Genomic DNA, 25,796 nt, shown 5'->3' on the forward strand with positions numbered 1-25,796 from the left:
CATAAATCTTAATGTGTTTTAGCAGATAATACAAAAATGGAGATGCAGACTGTATTGCATTAGTTAGAAAAGCAAACATATTATGGGTCTGGTTAAGAGAAAAAATAGATTTCTAGCAAAACATAAGGTCTAATGCATTAACCACTCCAAGCGCTTCACGTAGGACCTGTCAACAACTTACAAATTCGAAATGTTGCTGACAGGGCAGTTGGAATTTGAGAAACTAGTTGAAAGAGAAGTCATCATCAGCCTGTGCCAGCCCCGACAGGCTTACAGTTAGATTTCTGTTCACACAGGAATTTATGTTAATAGAGTCTATGCTTTTTTGTGGATCATTCAACAATCAATAACAACATGGAATACTTTAATTTAGTCATCACTTTTAGAAGCAGTGATAACTCATTGTTCTGATTTTAGTTTTGATTTTAAAGTCTATTTTTATGTTAGAAATAGAAGCAGAAGGTGAAGCCTGGAGTACTGTTTTTTGTTAAGTGAGCACTGAAAGAAATATTTTCCCTTTGAAATTGCGGAACATGCAATCCTTGTAAGAGAGGACCTCTTGAACTGCAAATGTGTTGTCCTAGATGATCTTGAGAGACTTCAGCACACAAATAACCTGGACAGAAAACATCTCTACAAATAAATTTTAAGAGTAAATTGAGTACCCAACAGTATTACAACTTTGTTTCCCATTTTCTCCAGTCATTAAAAGCTCACCTTTATTTTTCAAACTATAGTTGTCTAGCCTTTGAATTCTTGTTTCCAACCTGTTTAACACCACTGTCACTTGCCAAGAGCATGCCAGATCGCTACAGTTAGAGTAGCTTTATTCAGACTAATGTATGTATTCCTGGTAAACATGACTGTTTTAAACACTGGAGCCTGGCAAGCCCCCGTATCTCTTGGCTCTGCTTGTTGTTAAGTTTCATGCTTCTGTTATACGCAATGTAGAAGTGATGCAGAAGCAATTTTTGACAGACTGGAAAAGCAGGCACTTTCCTCTGTGGTATTTTTTTGGGGGAAAGTGTATCCTACACCTTCCCATAGCATACTGCCCAGCGACACTGTGGCACTGGTGTGCAAGTGCTGTGAGAGCTATGCGGCAGGACACCCTGTCACGGCAGTGGAGTAGTTTCAGCTTCTTGAAGTTCCAACTGAAAGGAAAGAAATTGCAAATACAATGAACAATTACTTGATCTCTTCCCACCCACAAGTCTGTGTGCGTGTTTGTGAGTGTGGGGTGCTTTTTAAGAGGCATTTACTTATCATTTGCAGCTACTGTCCTGCCGTATAAAGCTAAACTGGTAGCCCAGACAGTAAGGCAAGACTATGCACTTGCAATAAAGCAACAAAGGCAGAGGGAATGGTCACAGAGAAGTTTCACATCTGGCCTTTAAAGATAATGAAATGTTAGTAGATCTGAAATTTGAATTAGAATTGGAATGTATTTCATACAAAACCAGTTTTTCTCCTTCTAGAGGGAAACCTTCTCTGAATTTCATAAGCATGGAAGGATTTCACTCCCTGCCTGTATTCTTTTTGTAGCAGTTGTAGGGGAGTTAGTATTTTAGATTAACACCTTCTGTGCCTACATCGGTATATTGGCTAACTTTTGGATTTGCAGTTAAAGCCCAGCTTAAATTCTGTGTGAGATGGACTTACATCAGCAAATAAACCCAACAGCCTCTTAGACCTGTGTGTCCACAGTATCCATGTCAAGTCCCATTCCCATACAGGCACAATAGCACTAGAGATGTTTTCATCAAGAAAATCCACCTACTGCACTGCACATCATGTCCTGAAAGACTGCAACCCTTTTTAATGCCCATTATCCTGGATAATGTTATCTGGCAGCACTAGAACCTATTGAAAACAGGGTGGGAGACACTGCAAATAAAGGGTTTATGGTATGAAAAGCAGAGTCGTGGATGCAACCTGACTGAGCCAAGAGAGGGAATGTGCTCCCATGAGAGTAACAGCACGTGGCTAGCAGTTTTAGGACAGGGAGAAGGAAACTGCATTTTCTAACTGCATCTCTTTCCAAGCACGTTCAGCAGAGGGGAGGCTGCTACGACTACTGATTTGGAGATAAATTTCTTTAAGGCTACAACATAATTCAAATGCTTGTTCAATTTAACATGCTATACTTAGGGATTTTCTTTATTCTGCAGTGAAAATGTTACTCCTTAGTTCCTTTTGGACAGAAACTGACCTGATCTTAAATGTGAATGTCCCTAGCTTTTGGAGAAGTCTAGATCCAGAAATTAATTTTGAAGTTTATATTCACTTATCTTTATGGATAGGTCTGTGTTCATACAGACAGATGTGAATCTGCCAAGGTCTGGGGTTACAGAATCTGTCCAGCTTCTGTCATGTATCTGCATAGGACTCACCAGCATTCCCCATATTTGTTTGTATCTGTCATATAGCACTAGGAAAATTAAAATGTAAGAAAGCACTTTCTTAATTTATTTAATTAAAGTGAAACTAGCTTTCAACTTTTCCTTTTTTTCAACTTAAAAATATTTTTTCTTTAATCCAATATCTTTTTTATTTGTTCATGTGGCTGCCAATCCAAGAAATAAGGGCAAAACTTTCAGAGCTGGACAGAAATACCAGAGCTTCTGGTTACTGAACCTATCTGAGGCCTCATTTTCAGCATATGAGGAGGATTTGCAGCTTCCATTATGGCATTTAGACACTTCAGTGGTTAAGGAGAAAGCACCAGAAGCTAAAAATACAAAAAAAAAAAAAGTTACATAGGACGACTAAATAGTCTTGAAAATGTGCCTATACATAATTTGCCCAGTTGCTTGGACACATTCAGGTGAGGCTGCTATAAAAACTTAAATGGGTCACAAAGAAACTAACTCACTGAAACAAATTAAATTTATCAGCTTTCTATAATTATTAAGAAACCATTTTCCTAAGTATTTAGGATTTGTTGTTATTAACAGATATGAACAATGGATTTTAAATGTTAAAAAATATTCAAACTTTTTAAAATCTCAGGATAAATTAATGCAGAGAGTCTCCGTGCATCTGAAGTGAAAGCTATTTCAAAATATTTGTCAAGGTCTTTGTTATGAATCAGCTTAATGTCAATGACATCAAAAAACCTCAGCCATTTGTAAAAGCTAGTATTTGGTCCTTTATTACTGTTCCCAGCCAATATTGGGTCATACAGAGAAAAGTTCAGAGTAAGTGGTTTTGCTTTACAAGCAATTTTTCCAGGATTCCATCACTCCTACTCTTGTTTTAACTCTTCATGTAAAAGCGCTTATAGGATTACTTATGCCTTCCCTAAAAAATAAAGTGAGCTGAGCCTTTAAGCTCACTTTGGAACAAGTGTAACCCGTGCATTTTACAGCAAGAGTTAGTTCAGTTGAACAGGATACATCTGTCACAGATGTCAAACACCTCAGTCTCACAACACTTCCAGTTTTTTGCATGTTTGATTAGCCTTTTCTCCCCCAGAACTATGTTGTTCCACTGACCACATATATTTCTATAAATACTCATACCATCAGTGTTAGGGATCAGATGCTACTTTGTGCATTTGAAAGAAGGTACATTTCTGGAGGAGATCTGAACTTGTTTTGTTCTTCCACTTTTCATAAATGCTGATAAAACAACAATCAAACCCTTAATCCAGAAGAAGTTTTTGGTAATGTCAAAGTAGATGAAATGCCACTATCTTAATGCATAGTATGAATATTTGTAATGTTTTCTGTTACTGCTTTTGCACTCTTATAAAACACAGTTCTTCCTTCCAGTGACTGCCTATTTTTAAGAGTGTGAGGCCCTAAGCTGTTGAGCAACTGAGTGCTTGCAGTTCTCATTAACTTTAGCAGGAGTAAAGAATTCTTACTTGGCAAAAAAGCAACTTGTAGAACATCTGTTTCTTTGAAAATGACTTGGACTGCGTGGAGTACTATACAGCCTGGCAATTAGAATTCATACCAAATGCTCTCCAAGGCCTTGTCTATACAAGAAAGAGCTTGTCAGTATACTTAGATCAATACAGATATACTAGCTAGACTTTCTTGTACAGAAAACATTTACCTGTAGAAAGAATGCCCTGTCAATAGAATTTACAAAAGCTCACTGTTTGAGCAAACAGTTGTTTGTTTGTTTGGGTTCTTTTTTTTTTTTATTTTTGCTTTTATTTTTCTTTTCTGAAAGCGAAAGCTGCATTCACTCTAGGGTTTTCTCTGTTTGAAAATAACAACAACAAAAAAAAATTAGATGTTACACTTGTAAGTAGTACCCCAGAGAACTTTTTTAGTGTAGATTAGTCCTACAACACTGTCATTCTGATAGTAGCAGACAACAAAAATGTCTTTTACTGAAAGGTTTTCTGGAAAAGAAAAAAAAAATAGTTTAAGATTGAAGTTTAAACATGGCTTGGTGTCAATGTATTCTATAGACTTTGTGGAGAGTGAGAAAGACTGCACCTGATAGCTGCGGTGCTGTACTCCAGGGGGTGCAGGAGTGAGAAGGCTGAGGTCAGCATCCAGCAAGCACATCTGGCAGAAATAAACCAGCAGCTGCTGAAGCAAGGATTGCAGGGACGGTGGTGAGGGAAGTGAAATTGGGCCCATTTATGGCCACTTCAAATTCTTTCAAATACCAGACCACACAAAGAGTCCTATCCACCCACCTATGAGAGTATGAGGTTTCAAGCGTTGTCTTATTCTCCATAGCCCTGGGGAAAACTGATGGCTAGTTGATACTGTGAGCTACACAAGTAGACAAAGCTGGGCAGTCGCACAATTTCTTACAGCTCTGCATACATCTTTTTTGTTCTGTGCATATTGGCTCTTCGCTTCAGTTTCCTTCCTTGCTACCTCACTCAGACCTCATTCCTGATGTTCCCCTTTCTCCTCTGCCCTCTTCTTCTCACCTCGCTTTTCCTTCAGTGTCTTCCCCTTCACTTCTCTTTACGTACGCTTTATCGCTGTCCTGGGTTGAGAGACACAGGACTAGCTTTCCTTCTAATGCTGGGGACAATTGCACTTTTAGAAGACTCTAGTATCTGAATTTGTGAAAATATTTACTTTATAGCCAGCCAGGCTCTGTGGGATTCAAGGTTAGTGTTTTCGAGCCTTGCCAGGAGCAGGGACAAGGAGGACCAAGGCCTGGGCATTTGACCCAGGCTGGCCAAGAGGAGTATTTCATACCATGAACGTCACATTCAATATAAATTAGAAAAGTTTGCTGCGTAGCTGGCTCTCTCCCTGATGGCGGCAGGTCCAGACAACTCCTTGCCCCAGTGCCGGAGCCCTGAGACCTTCCCTTCCTCCTGAGGAGGCTCATTGAGCTCGCAGTGTCCGATATTTACTGTCCACTGCTGGGAGTGCACAGCTTCCTACTGATATGGTTGGCTGAGTATAATTCCTGTATATCTTATATCAGTATCGGGATTAATACTGGTTCTTTAGTATTATTGTTAATTATTTAGTCTTAGTCTGTTAAATCTATTTATATTTCAACCCTTGTGTTTCTTTGTGTTCCCTGACTCCCCTTTCTGGGTGGGGAGGGGTCATTGGGTGATAGAATAATTGTCTAATGACAATAGATTGTTATGGGTTCTCTCAAACCATAACAATCGCTGAACTAATTCCATCACTATTCCCTAAATAAAAAAAACCAAAAACCAAAACAACCACCACCCCAAAACAACAAACAAAGAACCCAAATATGAGACTAGCTTTCTCCTTATTACCACAATAAAGCTCACTTCACTTGCTTGGTCTATCTCTGCCTCAGCTGGCTCTCTCCCTTGTTGGTGTAGGTTGAAAGGTCTTTGTGGGAAGGGTCATCTTCTATTCTGTGTTTGCTCAGTGCCGAGGGAAATAGACTTTATTTCACTCAGCCTCTGGGCAGTAAGTACCACATTAATCTTCGCTAAGGGTAGAAGTTTAGAAGGCTACAGCTCTCTTACAAATATTATAAAGAAGCATAATTAAATGTAGAAAATGTGTGCATACACACTGCACTGTAAAAAGCTGGAATTGTACTAGATATAGAAACAATCCTGTTGTCAGAGACATGCACATAATTGACTCCACTGAGGGTTACAAATGCATTATTAACAGATGAATCTGTCTAATAAGTTTTTAGTACACCTTGTAAATGCTACACATATGTACATACATACAGATATACGCCTCTGCCAAGTTTGGCAGTTCTGCTCCACCACCAAAGTGTGCGTAAGACTGAGCAGGTACTGATTTCACAGGCCACAGTTTGGCAGGTATGAGTCGGATGCTGGTGAACTACAACACCAACTGTGGATGCTCTAATAAAGCTTCCTCTTTTCCCTTTAGCCTGCTCCCTCCTCTTTGCTGCAATAACTATTTTGACTGTTTGGAGATGACAACATTCTGATGTGGGTTTTCTGGCAGCAGCTGAGTGACAGGTATGTGATTGCTTTCACAAGAAGCCATTGACGTCTGCACCTCGAGGAGGCAGCTAGCTTGTGGCTGAAGTGGCAGCAATGAGAAGTTGGTGCAAGAGCAACCTAAGTATATTGTTGAAGGATGGTGTGTCAAGGAATGAACTAGGCTTGTGCCTTTTGTTCTTTTTCATGAATTACAGAGACGACTCAAACTTTTTCTAGTGCTTGTGCTGTGCATGAGTTATTCCCATGAATGTTAAGATTTGCCTCCATATTTTGCTTGATGTTAACTGAGGGATGTGCATTGGAAATTCTCAGGACTAGTCACTGGGACATGGATGTTGAAGATGTAACAAAACAGCTTCTTTGCGAAAGCTAAGCAAAACTATCCTGAATGAAAAAACCGAAACATCTGTTTCTCTTGGTATCTGCTGTGCCATAAAATCCCTACTTCTCAAAGGCTTTTTCTACATGGAAAAGGTATGTTCTCAGTATACCTTAAATAGCAAAAATGGCACAATACTCTTTAACAGGTGGACTAGATGATCATTGTAGGTCCCTTCCAGCTATTCTATTCTATTCTATTCTATTCTATTCTATTCTATTCTATTCTATTCTATTCTATTCTATTCTATTCTAAACATGTGTATATATATATTTATATGTATATGTATATCTCAAAACCCACCCTGATACTAGAACTGCATGTAGACAAGCCTTTGTCTACTTTTTGTATGTCTTACAGGACGAACAAGGCCAGGTAGGCTGCCTTTGAACATCAAGAAAAAGTGTTCAAGCACAGTTTCTTCTCTTTTTTATTCACTGTTGCAATGGGACAAGAAGATTCTGTCCACTCCTGTCTCCCTCAGCAGACAAGGAATATGAATAGAGAAATCTGTGATTATTCTCCAGCCAGTTCTAGAGCAGTCACCTATTGTAAACATCCTGCAAAGGAAACAGTGTTTTTTGTGCTGTGTAGATGCATGCATGTTGGACCCAATCATACAAGGTACCTCTGAAAGCCCTCAGATTCTGAGCACCAACTGGAGGACAAAACAACTAGCACCATGCAGCACTGGGGTCTCTGTGTATGCATACACCAGTTTAAAATATAACCTTGAAGGTGTTTAGACCTTCAGATAGCTACAAATCAGTATAAACCGTAACTTCAGAATACATGTCATCTCCAAGCGGGAGGCCTGGATCCAGAGATGACATCTCCACTGCTAGTCATACCTGATGGTTAGTCCTGTCCACAGTGTTGGCAGTGGAAGCATGGTCACGAGTGTTTTGTCGGACTCGGGTGGAGTTTTGCTGCTCAATGGTTGAGGAAGTGGGGATGCAGAACTCTCTGAAACACCTTTTGAAATTCTCATCTAGAAATGCATAAAGGACTGGATTAAGGCAGCTATTTGTATACCCTAAAGCAATACAGAAATGCCAGGAGACAGTCTGGAAAGTAGTTTCTGGGATGTTGACCAGGGCTTTAACGATGACATAAATGTGGATGGGAGTCCAGCAGACGATAAACACTGCCACCACTACAAGAACCATCCTGGTGATTCTCCGCAGGTTCCTGTCCTTCTCTTTGGAGCCAGATAACATGCGAACGCTCTTTAGGCGTAAAATCATCAGCCCATAGCACACGGTAATGATCAGGACTGGCATGATGAAGGCAAAGATGAACACACAGATTTTCAGGAGGTTCTCCCAGTACCAAGCAGGATGGGAGAATGTAAGTGTGCAATCAATGGAGCCTAGAGACAAAAAGAAAACAGCAGAGAAGAACAAGTGGGTCAGTTTTTAATTTGTTTTTCTTCAAACCTTCTTTGTTAAATATCATAGGCAAATGCATGAAGATTTACTAAGTAAACAGCTAAACCGAAGCAATCTGTGACCTGTCATTGGCACAAACACTGATAGGACACAGTGCTGAAAAACATTATGAATCGTGAGTTAGAGAAACAAAACCAAACTAATGTGTTCTCTTTTGCATTTTACGGCTTGAAATTGTGTGTATGTTGGACAAGAAAAAGTGCAGAATTGTCATAAACGCTTGAACTTTGATTCATTTTCACTTTCAGTATAAAATCTGGCAAAAAAAAAAAAAAGAGAGATGGTTTAACCACCTTATCTTCTGAGAGTTTGGGCATTTCAGGGCAATGGGGAAGTGGATGACATGACACTTGTTAACTGTGCGCAATGGAGGGTTTGGATTTATGTTGAGATGCTCTTGCTTCATGGAAGGTCTTTAAGTGCCAGTGATGAGGTGGTGAAACAATGGAACAGGTTTCCCAGAGAGGTGGTAGATGTCCCATCTCTGGAAACATTCCAGGTCAGATTGGATGGGACTCTGAGCAACCTGATCTAGTTGATGATGGGCGGTTGGACTAGATGACCTTTAAAGGTCTCTTCCAACCCAAACTATTCTATGATTCTATCATCCAGAATGTGCTCTCTGATTTGTATGATGGCCTGCCAGACTAGGTACAAAATATCTATGGCTGCCAACTTCTGTGGGAATACCATAGGTAAAGCACAGACTTCTGTGCTATAGGAAAGTGCATAACCACCCCACAGCAGAAGGCAGGCAGGCACAGATGCTTTTCTAAACACTGTGCAGGACAGTAGGACTTGCACAGACCCAGAGATGGAGCTGGAGCTGCCTGTTGTAAAAGACAGACCACGTGCAGTTATGTGTCCCATCAACTACAGCCAGACGCAAAACTGTTGAAGGGGTCCATTTGCTCTGATGCCTGCTTTATACAGGCTGGAGGTCAGAAGTTAACTCAACGCCTCTACAATAAAGTGAAACAATGCAGAAAGGAGTTTAAACATCGAAATATTCAACTTGGGAATGAAAGTCAGACTTACCGTGCCTGTATTTAGTAGTTGCCATGAACATAACTGGCAGGCCAATGGCAGAAGAAAGAATCCAGTTGCAGACATTGACAATTTTGGCATTTCTGGGGGTACGGAAATCAAGGGCCTTAACTGGGTGGCAAACAGCTACGTAGCGATCCACACTCATGGTGCAGAGTGTGAAGATACTGGTGAACATGTTGTAGTAGTCTATGGATATAACAATCTTACAGAGGATTGTACCAAATGGCCATGTTCCCATCAAGTAATTCACACTCTGGAATGGCAGAGTACTTGTTGCTAGAGCATCTGCCAATGCAAGATTGAAAATATAGATATTGGTGGCAGTCTTCATTTTCGTGTACCTAGAAAAAAATCAGCAAAGCATGTGAATGACCACAACTGACAATGCTAAACAAAACCGAGTCCAGTGCACCATGCATAAGAAAATCCTGTGAAATAATGGGCTTGATACTATAAAAGATATTTTCTGCTTTTAACCGAATGACCTTGCTAAGGTTTATCTAAATAATCTTTGCAGTTCAGTGAGACGTTAGTTAAATGGTGTGAGAAAGAAAAGATTAATTTAACTTTTACAGAGAGAAAGGATCCACATAGAAGAAATACTATTATGGATGCTAAAGAACTGAGAAATTATTTGGATAAATTGCATTTGTACATATCGGACCCTGTATTGAATGGATAGATTTTCTGCATCTGCTGATGTCATATCAAGTATCAGAACTGTGGTCTACAGAAACGGGGAACTCATTCGTAGGTTGCGGAGTATTAATGATATAATTCCTTAGGGAATAAGTACCTAAAACATTAATGTAATTATCAAATTCGCTGCGTCTAAAATGCAGGCTTTTAAGAGTTTCTCATTTGTTTATAATTATAGAATTCTAAAGTCATTTGTAATGATGGTTATTACATTGCTTTACTAATCTTAATGCCCTATACAAGTTGGACAGATGGTTCTTCCAACTGAATGAGAGGACTGATGCTATTACCCAGATGCGTTGAGCGTATCAATAGAACGACTGCCCGTGTGGATGCTGCAGCCCTGTTGTTTGAGGTAGGAATGCCCGCTCTGCTCCACGGTGCCTATTTCAGCAGAAGGGTCTTCAAACTTCTTTGTACCTCCCTCCCTCTTGCTAAGTCTGTGCCACTAACTACCCAAACCCCACTTTTTGAATTTTTAATATGTCACACTTCAATCACAGCTGAGCAGGGGGAGTTTTTTTATGTTTTAATTTGTGTTTGCATCGCTAAAGGTAGAATCCAAATTCCTCCTTAATTTTAACAACTTTTGTGAAGACCCCGTTACAGTTTCAAGTCCTTGTGTCACCTGAGCAGCACTTGACACCTAATGCTGATGAGGATGCTACACTTTTGCAGTGGTACAATGACTGTTTCACTCTTAAGTTGTGTTCCTGGCTATGCTGCCCTGCTGTCCTGCTTCCTGCCAAGGTTTTCGGGCACTGGCTTTTGTGGGGACAGATGGCTTGCTCTTTTGATAAAACTCCCTTCTGTTTCTACAAAGTAACAAGTACAGTGTTTGATCAAACATTTTACAATTTATGGAATGATGTGCAAGACAAATAGACCATTTAAAAAGATCTTTCAGGCAACCTGCTGGGGAAGGCAAGGTGTAAAATCCAGTATTTCATAGTTTTTTGTCTCTGATCTCTTCAGAACATGAGTCAGCTGCAAAAAAATGGTGGCAGGGCTGTGTAAGGAACACATATTCAGAGCTTTTTTGGTAGGGTCTGGAGAAATTTAGACTTCATGCTGAGGGTATCTAGATAGCTTTTATGATGAACACCTGAAGAAGTTTGCCCTGCCTTTGTTCTCTCATTTTCTAGCATTATGTGTGAGGAGCCACTAGCAACCCTAATTGCAATTTAGGGTGTTTTTTAAGAAAAGATTTCTAAGCTCTTTCTTGACTGATAGTTTCTTGAGAAACTATGATCTGAGTATGATACTTCGAAGCTTTAAACAAAACCTACATTCTGAAAGTACTCTAAAAAACTTTTCTTACAGGAGTGCACTACATTTATCCAACAGATTGTAACACTAATTTAGGAAGAGGTAGAGGCTGCAAGCTTTCATGCCTCTCTCTGCTGGGAATTATTTAGAAAAAATGTACAGGATTGCAGTGGGGGAGAGGTACATAATAAGCTGCAGCTCTAAAAACAGTTTGGAGGGAGAAGAAAATATTTTCTGGACAATTTGCTGTAGAATCTTGCAGAACAGAATGAAAATAGCAACATTTTTATAATGACTTTACTGTTACTGAGAATGAAAATCTTGTACTAAGCCCTCCTTCTGCCATGTCTCCTGTTGTTTGTCAAAAATGAATGTCTTTTCCATAGGTCTGACAACAGACCCAGGACTAGGTACAATTGTGTCCAGAGAGCTAACTTGGAGGTTTAGTTGTGTTACGAGTAGATGTATCCAGCTTGCTCCAGTCTGAGCTGCACAGGCAGCAACAGCAGTGGAGGGACAGTGGCTCTCAGTTCTGCACAGACAAGGACAGGCAACAAGGATCCTGTGCCCTCACCCAGGCTGCTGATCCCTACTCAGCTCTGAGGTGATTGTCCTGTCTCTGTCGTTATGGCTGGGCAAGAAATCACGCTTAGAGATGCTGCTCAGTGCTGCTGCCATCACACATGATTCTGGCACAATTCTGTCTGCAGAGCACATCATCAGATGATAATGATTTTTTTTGTCAGTAATTAAAGCCACTCTGATGATTTTAAGACAATGCTTAATACAGCAAAAAATAAATGCATCAACCAATATGTAATTGACTCCCAGGCTAGCATGCCAGAGGATGGGCAGAGAAAAGCTCTGAATAAACGGAATAAAGCTTCTTCATTGGGACTGGCATAGGTGTTATCCCGCTTAAATGCTACACATTTTTTGGTTTTGCTATATTGCTCTCATTGTCAGTTTAAGCTTAAAAGTTCTTGGACTTATTTTGTTTAATGGGCTCTATAGGCTATTAGTGAAGGATTTTGCTTGATGTACTCTGTAATATTTATATTTCTAATCACTCTGTTCTTACAAAGAAAGGAAGCAGAGCTTTTGTGGTGATAGAAAGTATTTACCTCCACAATTGCCTAATCAACAAAAGCCTATTGAAATTTACAATATTCTTCTCAGTGAATTTTATGGCATTTTGGTGTTTTTCTGTACTGAATATTTCAAGACTTTATAAAGGGATTATTTCTAAAAGGTACATTTTGTTAAACATGTATTTTTCCAAATAAGTAGATTATCAGTGTCCCCAGGATTGCTTTTTTGGTACGAACAAATACATACTGAAGCAATTGATTAAAAGTAATTTTAACAGCATGAAAAATAACAGTCCCTCAAAACTGACCTCTTGAAAGCCTTGATCTTGGCTGTTGTTATATCTTGTGCTAAGGTATCAGTCTACCTATTTGAATAAGCAGCACAAACATTTCCATCATCCAGACACAGATGTGTATGTGATGACATTTTGATACTTCAGAGGGATTGAATTTTATATGTAATTAAAGTCACAGGATATCTGTATGACTTATAATACCACAAGCATGGGATTTAGAAATGCAATCTTTTAACAGATACTGTTTTTGCACTTTCATTCAAAGCCACCAGAGAACCTAAAAATGAACAGATGTGTAAAGAGAGTCTTAAATGCAAACCCATGAAAATCTGAATGCTGACATTTAGATTGCATTGAAATTTCAGCATCTGAAATACTATGTATATTAAAGTTTGCATGACAATGAGAAAGGTTGCAAGTGAAGACAGAAGCTGGCTTTGGGCAACATTACTTTTATTTTTACAGCTTTGCAAAGAAAGACTAATAGAGCAACATGATGATTCAATTTTTTATGAATATTTAGCTTGATACTGCTCTTGACACATATTCAAATTAATTATGCTCATTATAATACTCACACCCACTAGTATGCCCTTTCTGTCTCCTCAGTGCAGGTTTTATGTCATAAAATATCTATTTTTATGAAACAGTTTTTGTTGGTAGTATGTAATAGATGAGATTTACAACAGTAAGGATATACTTTGTGTCTGTCTAATTCTGTAGGGTAAACTCAGCCTTGCCTTTATTTTCAATCCAGCAAAGCTTTAAAATATACTTAAAGTTTGAAGACCTGATTTGTAGAGGTCCACTCAACTGGGATTTGCTTGGAATAAGAGAAAGCAATGCAGAAAATCATGAAAATCCTTCTCAGCTAGTCACTAAGTTCCTACTACTCAAGGATAAATAGAAAGTCTTGAAATGACCTCTTCAACTGGCAGCCCATGGGCCACATGTAGTTTGCAAACCAAATAAAAGGTTCACCAAACTGACCTAGAGAGACCCTCAGCTCCATTGCACAATGTGTAACAGCATCTTGAGGAGCCATGAGCACCTTCCCTTCCACCTCAAAAACATTCAACAAGAGAGATGTGAGCACGCTCGCGCCTTTTTCTGCAAGACAGATCTGTTTCTGGCCTGCCCAGTCCAACGGTTTAGCCTCCGCCTTATCACCTCCAAAAAGTATTCCTAGTTGAACCAATTTAAATTAACTTTAGTTTCCATGGCTGCTCTGGTGCATCTTGTATATGCAACTCCAAAAATTTTTCAGCTTGCATAGCTGAAAAGTAAAGAACAAATAACATGATGACTGTTTCTTTTCTTAAAAAATCATGACATTTTTAGTTTGCGTCATGCTTTTTCTAAGCCTAATAGACACAGTTGGTGTACTGCCATCTGAGTCTTGTCCCTATCGCTTCTTGGACAAGCCGTTTACATCCGTGTGGATTGTTGAAATATACCCTCCTCCAGACCCTTCAGCCCTTCTGTACCAGATCAGTTTTCTAATACCCTTGTACCACGAGGCTAGTGCAAAGAAGTCAGACAGGGGGTCTGTGTCTAGCCCAGTGAATATAGTAGCACATACCATTACAAATAAATTTGAAAACTGCTCCCATCTGAATAGGAACAGTGAGGAGGAAAGGAGAAACAGTCTTTTGCACGTAGGAAATGGGCTGGCTGATGATAGATTGGTAATAACTACTTTCAGCAACACAAAGGCCTGCAAGCTTTTGTCCACAGAATGCTAATTTGGAGACAAAGCCTGCTTCAACTGATCTGTGTTTTAGTTCAATGCAAAATATATGAAAAACTGGCTTAATTACAGGAGATTCATTGCAGAAATCAGTCATTCATGAAAATGGCTTGGCTGCTGAAAGAAACAACAGCCAGCAATTAGGTCTTGCATACAGACAACCTGACATAACTCTTGTTGATGCTGGAGGAGATTAGGTTAGCGTTTCAAATTCATGTTCTTCTTGCATAAATGACTTGTTAAACAAATGAAGAATCATTATGTGCATACATTAGATTAGTTGAGGTCTCCTTGGGTGGGAAGATTAAAACATGTGAAGTATGCCTATTTGAACAAATTTAAATTAACTTTTATTTCCATTGCTGTTCCGGTGCATCTTGTATATTCAACTCAAAAACACTAGGAAAGTGGGATTTTTTTTGCATGTTTTCCTGAGATATCAGGTACTTTCATTTTTCACTGACCCCTTATGTTTTGACAAAGATTATGTCCTATTCAGGACAGTTTGGAACACCTCCCCCCCGAAAAAAAATTCTACTGTCTGCCAATCCAGTAAGTATGTTTGACACTGAAGTCATGTGTCTCTCAGATAGGTCATATCCTGGAAAGGACCTTTGAGCTAAAGGGTCTCAAAGAAAACACTTAACTGATGGCCACACTATCTCATTGACCTTTTTATTTCTTTGCATGGTAGTGGCTCTCTATAGGGTGAAAGACCCATACTGCATTTCAGCCACAGCTGTGATGTGTGCTGTGGCAAACTGTTACCTATTAAAGTTTCGAAGCCTGTATGAGCCTAGCCTACCTATCTATGAGCATATGACTTAATTAGCTTGAAGATTTTTCTATTGATTTCTGTTTGATTTTTCTATTCAGGGATACTACAGAATGCTTATGCCTTGAGCCATTAAATTCAAGCTCTGGGTACAAGCATCATAAATCTGTGTACAACCCTTACACATTATTATGTGCTCAGGCCACCCAGAGGTGCAATACTGTGATTAACATCTACTCAGTCCTTCTGATTTATATTCATCTAAAGAGATCATATACAAGGATGTAATTTAAAAATAATAAGCCCTCAGGGAAAACAAACAAACAACAAATCAAAAAAAATCCTCCAGCAGGTACATGGTAACAGAAAATGTTCACACTTGGTTACAATGAAATTGTGCAATTTGCAGGCACATTCACTTACTTCCTGCACTGATCCAGGGTTTGGGGATAAAAGCTGAACTGGGGAAGGAAACAAGAAAGACAGGGGCAGTGGTTGTTTCCTCCTGTTAAAGCTTTGCGTCCTGGCTCCCAACATCATGCCAGACGGTCATCTCTGTGACCGGTGATGGTGGTTTAATCAGACAGATGAAAAAATATACAAACACCAAGCGTCACTTCAGGTGTCAAGTCATGACATGCTGGGGGCGTTTACTAGATCTAAAATAGAAAGGCCTAGTTACTCGACCTGCTTGGTGGGGAATGCAGCAAGGCCTCCATGTACATTATGCTGGAGCAGCCTTTCCTTTGCTTCCTCATGCACCAGCAAGGGGATGCCCATTTTCTGAAGCAGTTTGAATGTACGTGTTAAATGTAGCTATGAACGCAGGGCAAATAAATGCTGGACTGTAGTTGCTTGAGCTGCTACCTCTTTTCTCCCTAATGCTTTGTTTTCCCACTCTCAAGTTCGTTTTTCACTTTATTCTCTGTAGCACAAATGAAATTAATCCAGACTTTCACCAAAGTTTACATCCCTCAGGTTATCTTGCTAGCATTTTTGACTTCCCAGTTTGTCCTGTCCTTGCACCAGGGGCTGTCTCAAGGCAGATCCACCAGCATTTGCTTACGGGACCCAGGCAGGAGAAAAAGCAGAGCACATCACTTCTTGTGGAAGAGCATCGGCTTAGGGCCATTTCTCCTGTTCTCAGAATCAAGTAGCGACTCTCAGACCTCAGCTTTGGGAGAGGGAGTGCTAAATGAAAGTCTTTTAGGCAGAGTCAGCTTTCTTCAGACTCCCGTGCAGGTCTTTTTGGGAACAATGTGGCACCAAGAGAGTTGGGAGAACATCTGACTCATCCTGTTTTCAACTAATTACAATACTGTATTGGGCTTTGGGCTAAAATTCACTTGTTGCTTTCTTTATGGCTTTTCCTGCTTTTTTTTTTTTTTTTTTTTTTCTACTGAAAGGCACCATATAGGGGTCCTCTTTCTGCTGCTTAGTTTGAATAAGTGAGTTTGTCCCTTCCCAGAGAAAACAAAACAAGCTTCTCTCTTTGCAAAAAACAGCTGTTTTGGCTGCTCTTTTTCCTTGATATCTGACAGAGAGGATTAACGAGCAAGGAGGTTACTTCAGACAGAACACACAAACTCCACAGCAGTAATGACAGGTAACTATTTTATTATTTATCTTTTATTATTTTGTGCCTTTTAAAATTACATCTGTATGCTTAATACCTGGCAGAAATCCATGTAAAATAAAGCTGAGGAGATGCATTCTTTCTTCTTCCAAAAAGGGGAGGGGAACCAGCCAGAACTGGTCTTTATAGATACATTCGTATCAACTTGCCACACAAACACTTAAGATGTTGCAATGTCTTACAACTCCCATTACCCTTTTCTTTTTCTTTTTCCCAGAGACAACAAAAATCTACTTAATGATAAAAACCAAAGGACTGCAACATATATTTTCCAATGCCCAAATAGTCATCTGCTGGCACACTGCTTTCCACTCCAGCCTAGTTAAATGTGGGAAAAATTATATGCAAATTATTCCAGGGCTTTATCTGGCCTGTTTGTTAAACCACCTTTAGCTGAGTTTCTGTTTGCCTGGTGCTGAGGCATACATGGGGCTCCAGTAAAGGTTGCTGCTTTCACGGTTATTGTGTAACACATTTCTCAGAAATAAATCAACGGTGTTAATAAGGCTAACTCTGATATACTGTCATTATCCAGCAGAGGGTGCTTATTGCTGAAATTTTTGCTTTGCCAGGAAGACATGGAAAGGAAGACTGTCAGTTTCTGCAACTTACCTTTCTCCCCTCTGCTTTCAGGGAAGTGTGACTGAGAGTAAAACCACTGACTACGTCTATGATAGCTGTGGTGATATTTTTCTAGAGGGGGGCAAGTAAACAGCTATTTTCTCTGGTTTCCAGGTGCTGGTTCCCTCCTCCTGATTTGTGGACTGATCACCTCACCCCCAGCTCGGCAGGGAAGCTGGCAGGGAAGCCTTGGAAAACAGTTTTACCACCACTACATGTGAGATCCTCAAAGGTGTGATGGGGAACAGCAGAGGCAATCGCCCCTGGTAAGAGGGTATCAGAGAGGTAGCATGGGGCTCGAGGTAATGCCAGAGGCTGTATAGACCAAAGTAACATTACGTATAGAAGGTATGGTCTCTTGCATGCAAGAGACCAGGATTTTCTAGTGAAGCTGTCAAGTGTGATCTGGAAAGGAGTGACAGAGCTGGAGAGAGCATAAACATGGAGGAAGACTTACTTGTGACAGGGGAGATGGGGAAAGCAGCTGATGACGGAGGCAGGCATGACAGAAGGAAGGAACACGATTATGTGTTTTGAGAAGACCAGATGAAAAGTACCAGGACTCATGGATTTAGTCTCCATGTGACAAGGATGAGACTGCATGTGAAACTGGGGCTCTGAGGGAGGTACTGAGACCATCACCTTACGAGAAGGCTTTGGGTAACTGGATTCTTGCATGATTTTTCTGTAAAGGCAGCACATCCCAGAGCTGGAGGTTAGCACGGTGCAAGCCTACAAGAGAGCCGGAGAGGGACTCTTTGTCAGGAAGTGTAGTGACAGGACAAGGGGTAATGATTTTAAATTGGAAGAGGGAAGATTTAGATTAGATATTAGAAGGAAACTCTTTACTGTGAGGGTGGTGAAGCACTGGAACAGGTTGCCCAGAGAAGTTGTGGATGCCCCATCCCTGGAAGTGTTCAAGGCCAGGCTGGATGGGGCTTTGAGCAACCTGCTCTAGTGGAGGTGTCCCTGCCCATGGCAGGGGGTTTGGAACTCGATGATCTTTAAGGTCCCTTCCAACTCTTACCATTCTATGATTCTGTGATTCTAACTGCTGCTCCCTGCTCCCCCTTAAGAGATTTCTCTCAGCTGGGATTGCTCCGTAGGACACAATGAGGAGTAGGTGCTCTGTTTTACACAAACATTTTTGCTTTGAAGTTTTACTCCTCATCTGAGATACAAGATCTTACAGCTGATAATTGAACACTTCTCAGTGAGAAGGTGGACAAAATATGCTATTTCATGTCTTTCACAGTTACCTGACAGCTATAGCCTATCATCCTTACCTTTTTTCATCATGCAAATTCAAAGGGAAGTATAAATAAAATTTAAAAGTGTTTAACATTAAACAGATGAATGGGAATGCTTCTTAACACACCTGGGCTAACCTGTGGAACTTCTTGCTACTGAACACTATTAAAAGCCAACTTCCAAAAGAGAGCAGGCTCTTTGAAAGATGAGAGCAGCCCTACTTAGCATACCATGAACTCAAACTTCATGGTATAAACCAAAGAAGGCACGGATAGGTATAAAAAGAACTCTGTTTGAGACCAGCCTAATCACAGCAATTCAGATTTTTTAAAAATATAGTTATAATGATAAAGGATTGAAAACTTACTTTCACTTGAAATCATAATGAAATAAATAATTTTTTATAAATGTCTGTTAATGAAGATCTCTATAATATCCATCTTAACATTTAGGCTTAAAAATAAACAACTTAAAATCTTTAAAAATGTTTCAGAACTCTGAAATTTTACTTTAGAGAATGTTTGTTTCAAAACAGCTTTGTTTAGATATGGTAATATTTGTGACCTTTTATTTCCAACATTATTTTTGATTCTGATTTTTTTTTTTTTTTGGACTACTGATGGTAGGAATGTCCACAAAAAGCTATTGAATAAAATGCTGATGCAAACTGCAGCTCAGAAAGTCCCTCTGCAATCTAACAGACTGTTAGAATGACTCTCATAGTGATGCTCCTTTTTCTTCCGCTCTTTGACTAAACACCAGCTGCTGCCTATGGCTGGAAAAGAGGTTAGTAAGCTACCCTATGATTCTGAAGACATTTGGTCTTACAACACGTTACATTTAAGATTTTTGTGACTATGTCACCTTTTGATCTAGAAAAAAATCTGAAAGGCTATCAACAGTGTTCAGCAGAAGCTATGCCTGACAATTTGAAAAAAATACTGTAAATTAAATTAAAATAAAGCAGTACTTCAAGATTATGTTAGTTCATTTAGCTAATTAGTCATTAGCATGCTAATAATTACATAATATAATATAAACAATATGTGCTTACAATATTTTCTAATTTTACTGAAGCCATGAAAAGTTGGTACAATTTGACTTATTTTTATGAGGAAATGAAAAAAAATAATCAGGAAGTGGTTAACATTATTTTTCTTGAGGGCCATTACCAAAATGATACTCCAGGAAAAATACAGTGGGATCAGAACAGCTTTTTTTCCAAAAGAAATTGAGTGAGAGGGGGTATTTTCTGCCCAGAAGAGCCTCTAGCAGAGCAGGGGAGTCTGCCCTCCTGGGGCAAGTATGCTGGCCCGTGGGCAAGAGCTGGCTGGGAGTGGGCACAGGGTGGCACAGGGAATGGAGATGAGTGTGGGGCTGCAGAGCCAGCTGCTGCTGCTCTTACTTAACCCGCAGTCACCTCTGCTTCCTCAGGGAGACGGGGGTTATCCCCATGTTGCAGGCTAATGTATTTCAGGCCAAATTTTGACCATATCCATGACAAAACAATTTACAAAAAAAAAGAGAATACAAAGGTATAGATGCTGTTTTATCTGCCTGCTTCCCCTGATCTGGGGGGAGGGAGGGGAGCGGTTTGCTAGTCAAACATTTACCCACTAGCAGAGGTTGGTTAACTTCTATCACAAACAGTGGGCAAACAGGGACACCTGCCTTTCTGTAATGCAGGATGCTGAGGGTCACCCCCTCACTACGCTGCTCATTTAATTCAGCATCTGTGCTGTTCCTGCCCAACCTGGCTCCCTCGGTTCTGTCCCCAGATCTCTGGCTTGTGCTGGTGAACGTTATCAATTCATAATTCACAGGACTGGTCATGGCTGCTGTGGCTTTAGGCAACAGCTCTTAGCAATGGGGTGGAACCTTTTCCTTGGAGACGGTGGAACTGGCAGGACACACATTCACACATGCAACGCCATGCAAATGCAGGGAAGGTCACGCAGCTGTGGACAGGAAAGAAAAGAATGAATTTTATGCATTTCTTGGTTTGAGAGATGCTGTAGGTCTTCTTTCACACTGCATCCATAACTCCATGTCACCTTATAAAGAAGAGCCCCTGTTTTTCAGAAAACCTTGCTTCGCTTAGCCACTTTCAAGCTTGGGATCATTTTCATTTCTCTAAACACTCTTTCTTCACTTCATGTGTTATGACGTCTTTCCAAATCCCTCACTTTTCTCTTTCTGTGCACTTGTGTGAGAATATTTATTCCTCTGGTGACATCAATTCTTTCTACAATTGAAAATTCACCTCAAATTCCGTTCTACTTAGTAAAACAGTTTTCCTCAAGTGTGAGTGAGCTGGGCAGAAGTAACCAGAGCTTTCAGTACTGCATAGTCTTTCCAGATTGGATGATGTTTCAGTCAGAGCTCTTTTTTTTTCAAAACACTATTAAAAGTTTGTTTCGAGAAACATAGAAAGAAGTCTCTTTGTTTCAGAGACAACTTCTTTCCCTGTTTTAATTTTTTTTTTTTTTTTTAAACCAGAGTAATCATTTACTGTAATGAGACAAGACATTTCCTTCCTCCTGCGAAGGATCACAGAGAACCTGAGGCCCCTTTGTGACAAAATTAATAGCAAAGCAATTAAGGAATCTCTTAACTTGAGTGACTATAGTGGCTGTTGTTGGAATTACAGTCCTCTCAGGGCACTTGGCACTGTGGAGGACTGGGGCATCTAAGAGCTATTCCTCTCTTCCAGACCAGCGATGCTAAAGATTTTCATCTATGATCTATTACAGCTTTCTAGCATATTGCCTTAATCACAGGGCATATTCTTCTTCCCACTCTAATGTGTGACTAATCCCACTGACTTGATGAGAAAGCTGGAAAAGCCTATAGATTACTGTGTAAATTAATTCAATACCACATGGTACTAATTGTACACTGTCTCGTTGTACTCTGCAGCAGCTAGAAGTAGCATTTGCTGTTGACATAGCCATAACAACACTGTGTTCATTTTAGTAATTTACACTTACACAAAACACACGAGGAAAATAGATAATAAAAATTATCTAGAGATTTTTCAGATTACAGGAAATTCATGGCTGGCAGTAAAACCTGATTATTACTGCTGTCACTCAGAAGACATTTTTTTGTACTTGACAAAGGAAGCATCTCAGTGTTAGTAACATGAGGTTCAGCTTCACACACTACAGATATAACGTAAATACTAATTCAAGGATAAGAGAATTCATCTGGACAGGAACCATTTGTGAGAATGAGGACAGTGGATAAGAACGCATTAATAATAAAGTAACAGGTACAGAAATTGGAAATCCATGGAACTGCTTTGCAAGAAGAGCCTGATTTTTGTATCAATAATGACAACACATTTCTACCTCCTTGTTGGACATGTCTGCAGTCTGAGCCCTGTTTGCCCTGTCTGGGGTAACAGGGTGGCATTGCGGACTGAGAGTGACAGTACCACATCAGGCAAGAACTTGCACGGCTCTGGCTCAGAACCCATGTATCTGCCTCATGTGGAAAAGTTGTAAGAATAATAATGTTTATAAGGATAATATAATTGTTATTAAAAATATTTATAAAGAATCTGAACATGAGATATTAGCATCCAGCACACTGAATACAAAGTCACTGTTGCTTTCACTGGGGCCAGACTCTGAAGGGTAGAGCAGGGACAGAGTTTCAAATATTTAAGGGCTTACCTCCCAACTCCTAGTATTTTCAAGGCAATCTAGGTACCAGTATCATTTTAAAATCTTATGTCTAGTAGTCTCAATTCTTCTGAGAATTAATACAAACTTCAATATTTTGTTCTTCCTGAGCAAGCATGGGGTGAAAGGGAGATAAAGAAGTGGAGCTTTATATGATGCCAAATTAAATTCAGTGAAAGTTTTGCCTCCTGTCTGAGCTGGATCCAAGGATACATGAACATGAGCGCGTATGCTCACTATTTCATATATGCATATTATATGATTCAAAATACTGTCATGTTAGTATAGCTTGCAACATGAAATAAATAAAAAAGTTCCCTATTGCTGTCCAGATATACTAAACCTATAGAGAAACACAGAAAGGAAATGTATTTTATGTTGCTTAAACCACAGATCCTGTTCAATCATTAACACGTAAACTTTTTTTCATCCCAAATTTGTAAACAGCTGCATGATATTAATTGGGAAGGAACTCTGTCATACTGAAAGCTGTTCTTGCACTGGAGACCTGGGTTCCATCCCCTGCCTTTGCCATAGAATTCCTGGATGGTTTTGGAGAAGCCATTTAATTGATTTGTGTTTTCCTCTGTAAAATGAAATTATATTTTTGCTTTCTCCTATTGCTTCTGGCTTTTGTTTTTAAGCTGTAATCTCAGGGAGAGATGCTCTCTTTAGATAGAAACATAAATGCAAGTGCCTCGTTCAATTTGGCTTTCTGGTGCAATTGTAATCCAATTAATTAATATAAGAAATACAAACCTAGCATGGGTTATGCCCGGTATAAATATATAATTTCAGCAAAAACCTGTGGCATATTTCTCTGCTGACAGTTATCCTGGCTCTGTTACATTGTGCATCTGTTTCTTCTCCCAGAGGAATGCATTCAAACACTTGCTCAGCCAACCGCAGTCATGTCCCTGTTCAGAAGCCTTTCTGCAGCTGTATCTTCACGTAGATAGCCCAAATCTCGGACCGACCAAACCACAGGGCAAAAAAGAATCTCCCTACCTCTGCGCATTTTAAAGGGAGCATCTAAACTATCGTTAAAACCACCGTGTTTCTGAACTACTGCAGTTTGAACCACTGATGCATATTATTTGTGCTCCCATTAGGTCTATGAGCTGCACAGGCTTTGCAGGCACATCCCCAATACGTGCTAAAGGAATCATCCTCCACCGTGCTGCAGCACTCTGCCTTGACCTCACCCTCGGCTTTTGGTGGCTACCGCTGTCAGCACGGCACCCACCATGAAGCCACCCCGGTGCCGCTGGCCTGCAGGCGATGCTGGGCTCCAACTTCTGCTCCTGCCAGCTCCCTGCAGCCACGGCACCCCTGCCCGACGGCTGCTCCCCCGACTTCTTGGGAAACACAGTGTTCAAAGGGAAAAGGGATGCTTTCTAGACCTGGGGAAACTGGAAGTGCCGGGGCTGCCCCGGCAGGGCTACCCCACCTTCAGCGTCGCCCGCTGGGCTCTGCAGGGCTCAGCGACTGCTTGATTTGGAAACGACGAGCAGCCACGAAGGAAGAGACGCTCGGTCAGGCCCGTCCCGTCGCGTCCCGCCGCGTCCCGCCGCACGGCTCCCGGGAGGTGGCGGTGTTCCCCCATGGAAGCCGCCCGCCCCGCTCCCAGGCGAGTAAAGGAGCCCGTTTAATGTCACTCTCGCTCGCTTGCCGCCGATTTACGGGCATGGGATTTCTCGTGCGTGAAAGGCACGGTTGGGAATCACCGGTAAAAGCCCGGGTGTGTTTGCGGGAGGGAAAACTGCGAAGTGCTGCAGCACAGCCGGGAAGCCGGGATTACGGATAGCGGCCGCCATCCGGGCGCATTTGTACACGTGTATACGTCTGTATGTATATATACATATATAATCGTATACGAATATAAACATATATATCAAGACTTGAGGCAGGGGATATATAAATCCGGGCAGAGAGATGCTTTTAGCCGCGATGCCGTTTGCATTTTGCTTGTGCGCTTGGGAGAGATGGGGAGGAAAGACGTGAGGATGTGTGCCGGCTGTCCGTGTGCGCCTGTACCCGCACACGCTCCCAGGCAGCGGCCACAGTCCCTTTAAATCCTCCCTCCCCATCGGGCAGGTGCGAGATTCGGGCCTCGTCGGCCAGAGCGGCTCGCAGAGGTGCTGCAGCACCGGGGGTCCGTAGAGCGTCCCCGGACCTGTAGCGGTTTCAGACGGACCGCCCAGCCCGGCCGGTCCTCACGGCCCCACCGCAAGTTTCTCTTCCCCGATCACCTGCTCCGGCGCTTTCTCAAAAGCCTCCTGCCCCTTCCCCGCGGGGGCAGCAGCCCCTCCGCGCCCCCCACTCTCTCTCCGCCCCCCGGCGCGGTCCTCTCCACGCTGCCTGCCGGAGAGGGACGGCAGCATCCCCCGTCGGGACGCCGGCCCGCAGCCCGGCTCCCCGCGGTGGGGCGTCCGCCCCGACGGCAGCGGCCGGGGGCTGCGGGACAGGGCAGGGCGGGGCGGGGCGGGCCGGCACTCACCTGACGATGACATACATGACCAAGAAGTTGCCGAAGAGCCCCACGACGCATACCACGGAGTAGATGGCCATGATGGCGATGGCCGTGACCACGGAGGGGCCGCCGCCCGCGGGCGCGCAGGGGCCGCCGCCGACGCCCGCGCTGCCGTTGGCGCCGCCGCAGGGATCGGAGCGGTTCCAGCCCGCGGCCGCCGCCACCGAGGCGTTGCCCCAGGCGCCCGGAGGCGCGGCCGCGCAGGGTGGCGCGGCGGGGCGGCAGGCGGCGGCGGAGGCGTTGGCGGCGAAGGGGACCTCCAGGGCGCCCGCGAGAAGCGGCGCGGAGCCGTTGCCCAGCAGGTAGGCGACGGCCATGGCGCGCAGCGGCTTCAACGCGGTCACCGGCTCTCGGCGCCCGAGGGATGCCCGGCGCCGTGCTGTCGCGCTGCGCTGCTGTCGCGGTGCGCGGTGCCGGGGAGGCGGCAGCGCCCGCCCGCCCCGACGGCGCGTCCCTCCGCTGGGTGCGGGCACATGTGTGCGGCGGGCGGGGCGGGCGGGGGAGGAGGGGCCTGTGGCGGCAGGAGCGGCGGAGGGCGGTGGGGAGGCGGGGCTTCTCCCTCCGGTTTCCCCCCTCGGGCCGGCGGGGCACGGGCAGCCCTCCGGAGCCGTCGCCTCCCGCCGTCAGCGGAGCCCCCGCCGGGGCGCAGCTGGTGCGGAGCGGAGCCGGCCCGCCCCGTCGCGCCGCTGGAAGGCTGGAGGGAGCGGGGGGCGAGCCAGCAGGTTTCCCCTTCCCTGCGGGTGGCACTTGAAAGCAAAGCGCCGAACCCGTTCCCTTCCCGAGCGCCGCAGTCATCAGCGGCGAGCACCGGAGAGAAAGTACCAGTAGAGACTGACTTCGCGGGCTTTGGATCGGGGCAGGGAGGAAGGAGATCAGTACGCGACTGATTAACGTCAT

General features: G+C 42.4%; 1 protein-coding gene across 2 annotated transcripts; it reads right to left on the reverse strand.

The window, feature by feature from the left end:
* Positions 1 to 600: 600 nt before the first annotated feature.
* Positions 601 to 25,216, reverse strand: OPRM1 (opioid receptor mu 1). 2 transcript variants are annotated; one of them, XM_074144549.1, is made up of 4 exons: positions 24,867 to 25,216; positions 9,278 to 9,630; positions 7,640 to 8,160; positions 601 to 633 (listed from the first exon to the last, which is right to left on the reverse strand). In XM_074144549.1, exons 1-4 carry the CDS (start codon positions 25,214 to 25,216, stop codon positions 601 to 603), a joined length of 1,257 nt encoding a protein of 418 aa, XP_074000650.1. The 2 variants fall into 2 exon arrangements, with proteins under 2 accessions (XP_074000650.1, XP_074000649.1); XM_074144548.1 differs by lacking the exon at positions 601 to 633 and adding an exon at positions 1,116 to 1,154.
* Between the last annotated feature and the right edge of the window lie 580 nt (positions 25,217 to 25,796).

This window comes from Numenius arquata, chromosome 2 (genome assembly GCF_964106895.1).
Source record: "Numenius arquata chromosome 2, bNumArq3.hap1.1, whole genome shotgun sequence".
Lineage (NCBI taxonomy): Eukaryota > Metazoa > Chordata > Aves > Charadriiformes > Scolopacidae > Numenius > Numenius arquata.

Bases quoted from the DNA above. Each gene is read 5' to 3' on its own strand.
- OPRM1 (XM_074144548.1), bottom strand. From the start codon at position 25,216: ATGGCCGTCGCCTACCTGCTGGGCAACGGCTCCGCGCCGCTTCTCGCG. The intron at 8,161-9,277 runs GTAAGTCTGACT...TTTTGTCTCTAG, and splicing joins AACTACTAAATACAGGCACG to GCTCCATTGATTGCACACTT. The intron at 1,155-7,639 runs GTATGACTAGCA...CTTTCCTTTCAG, and splicing joins TGGACAGGACTAACCATCAG to TTGGAACTTCAAGAAGCTGA.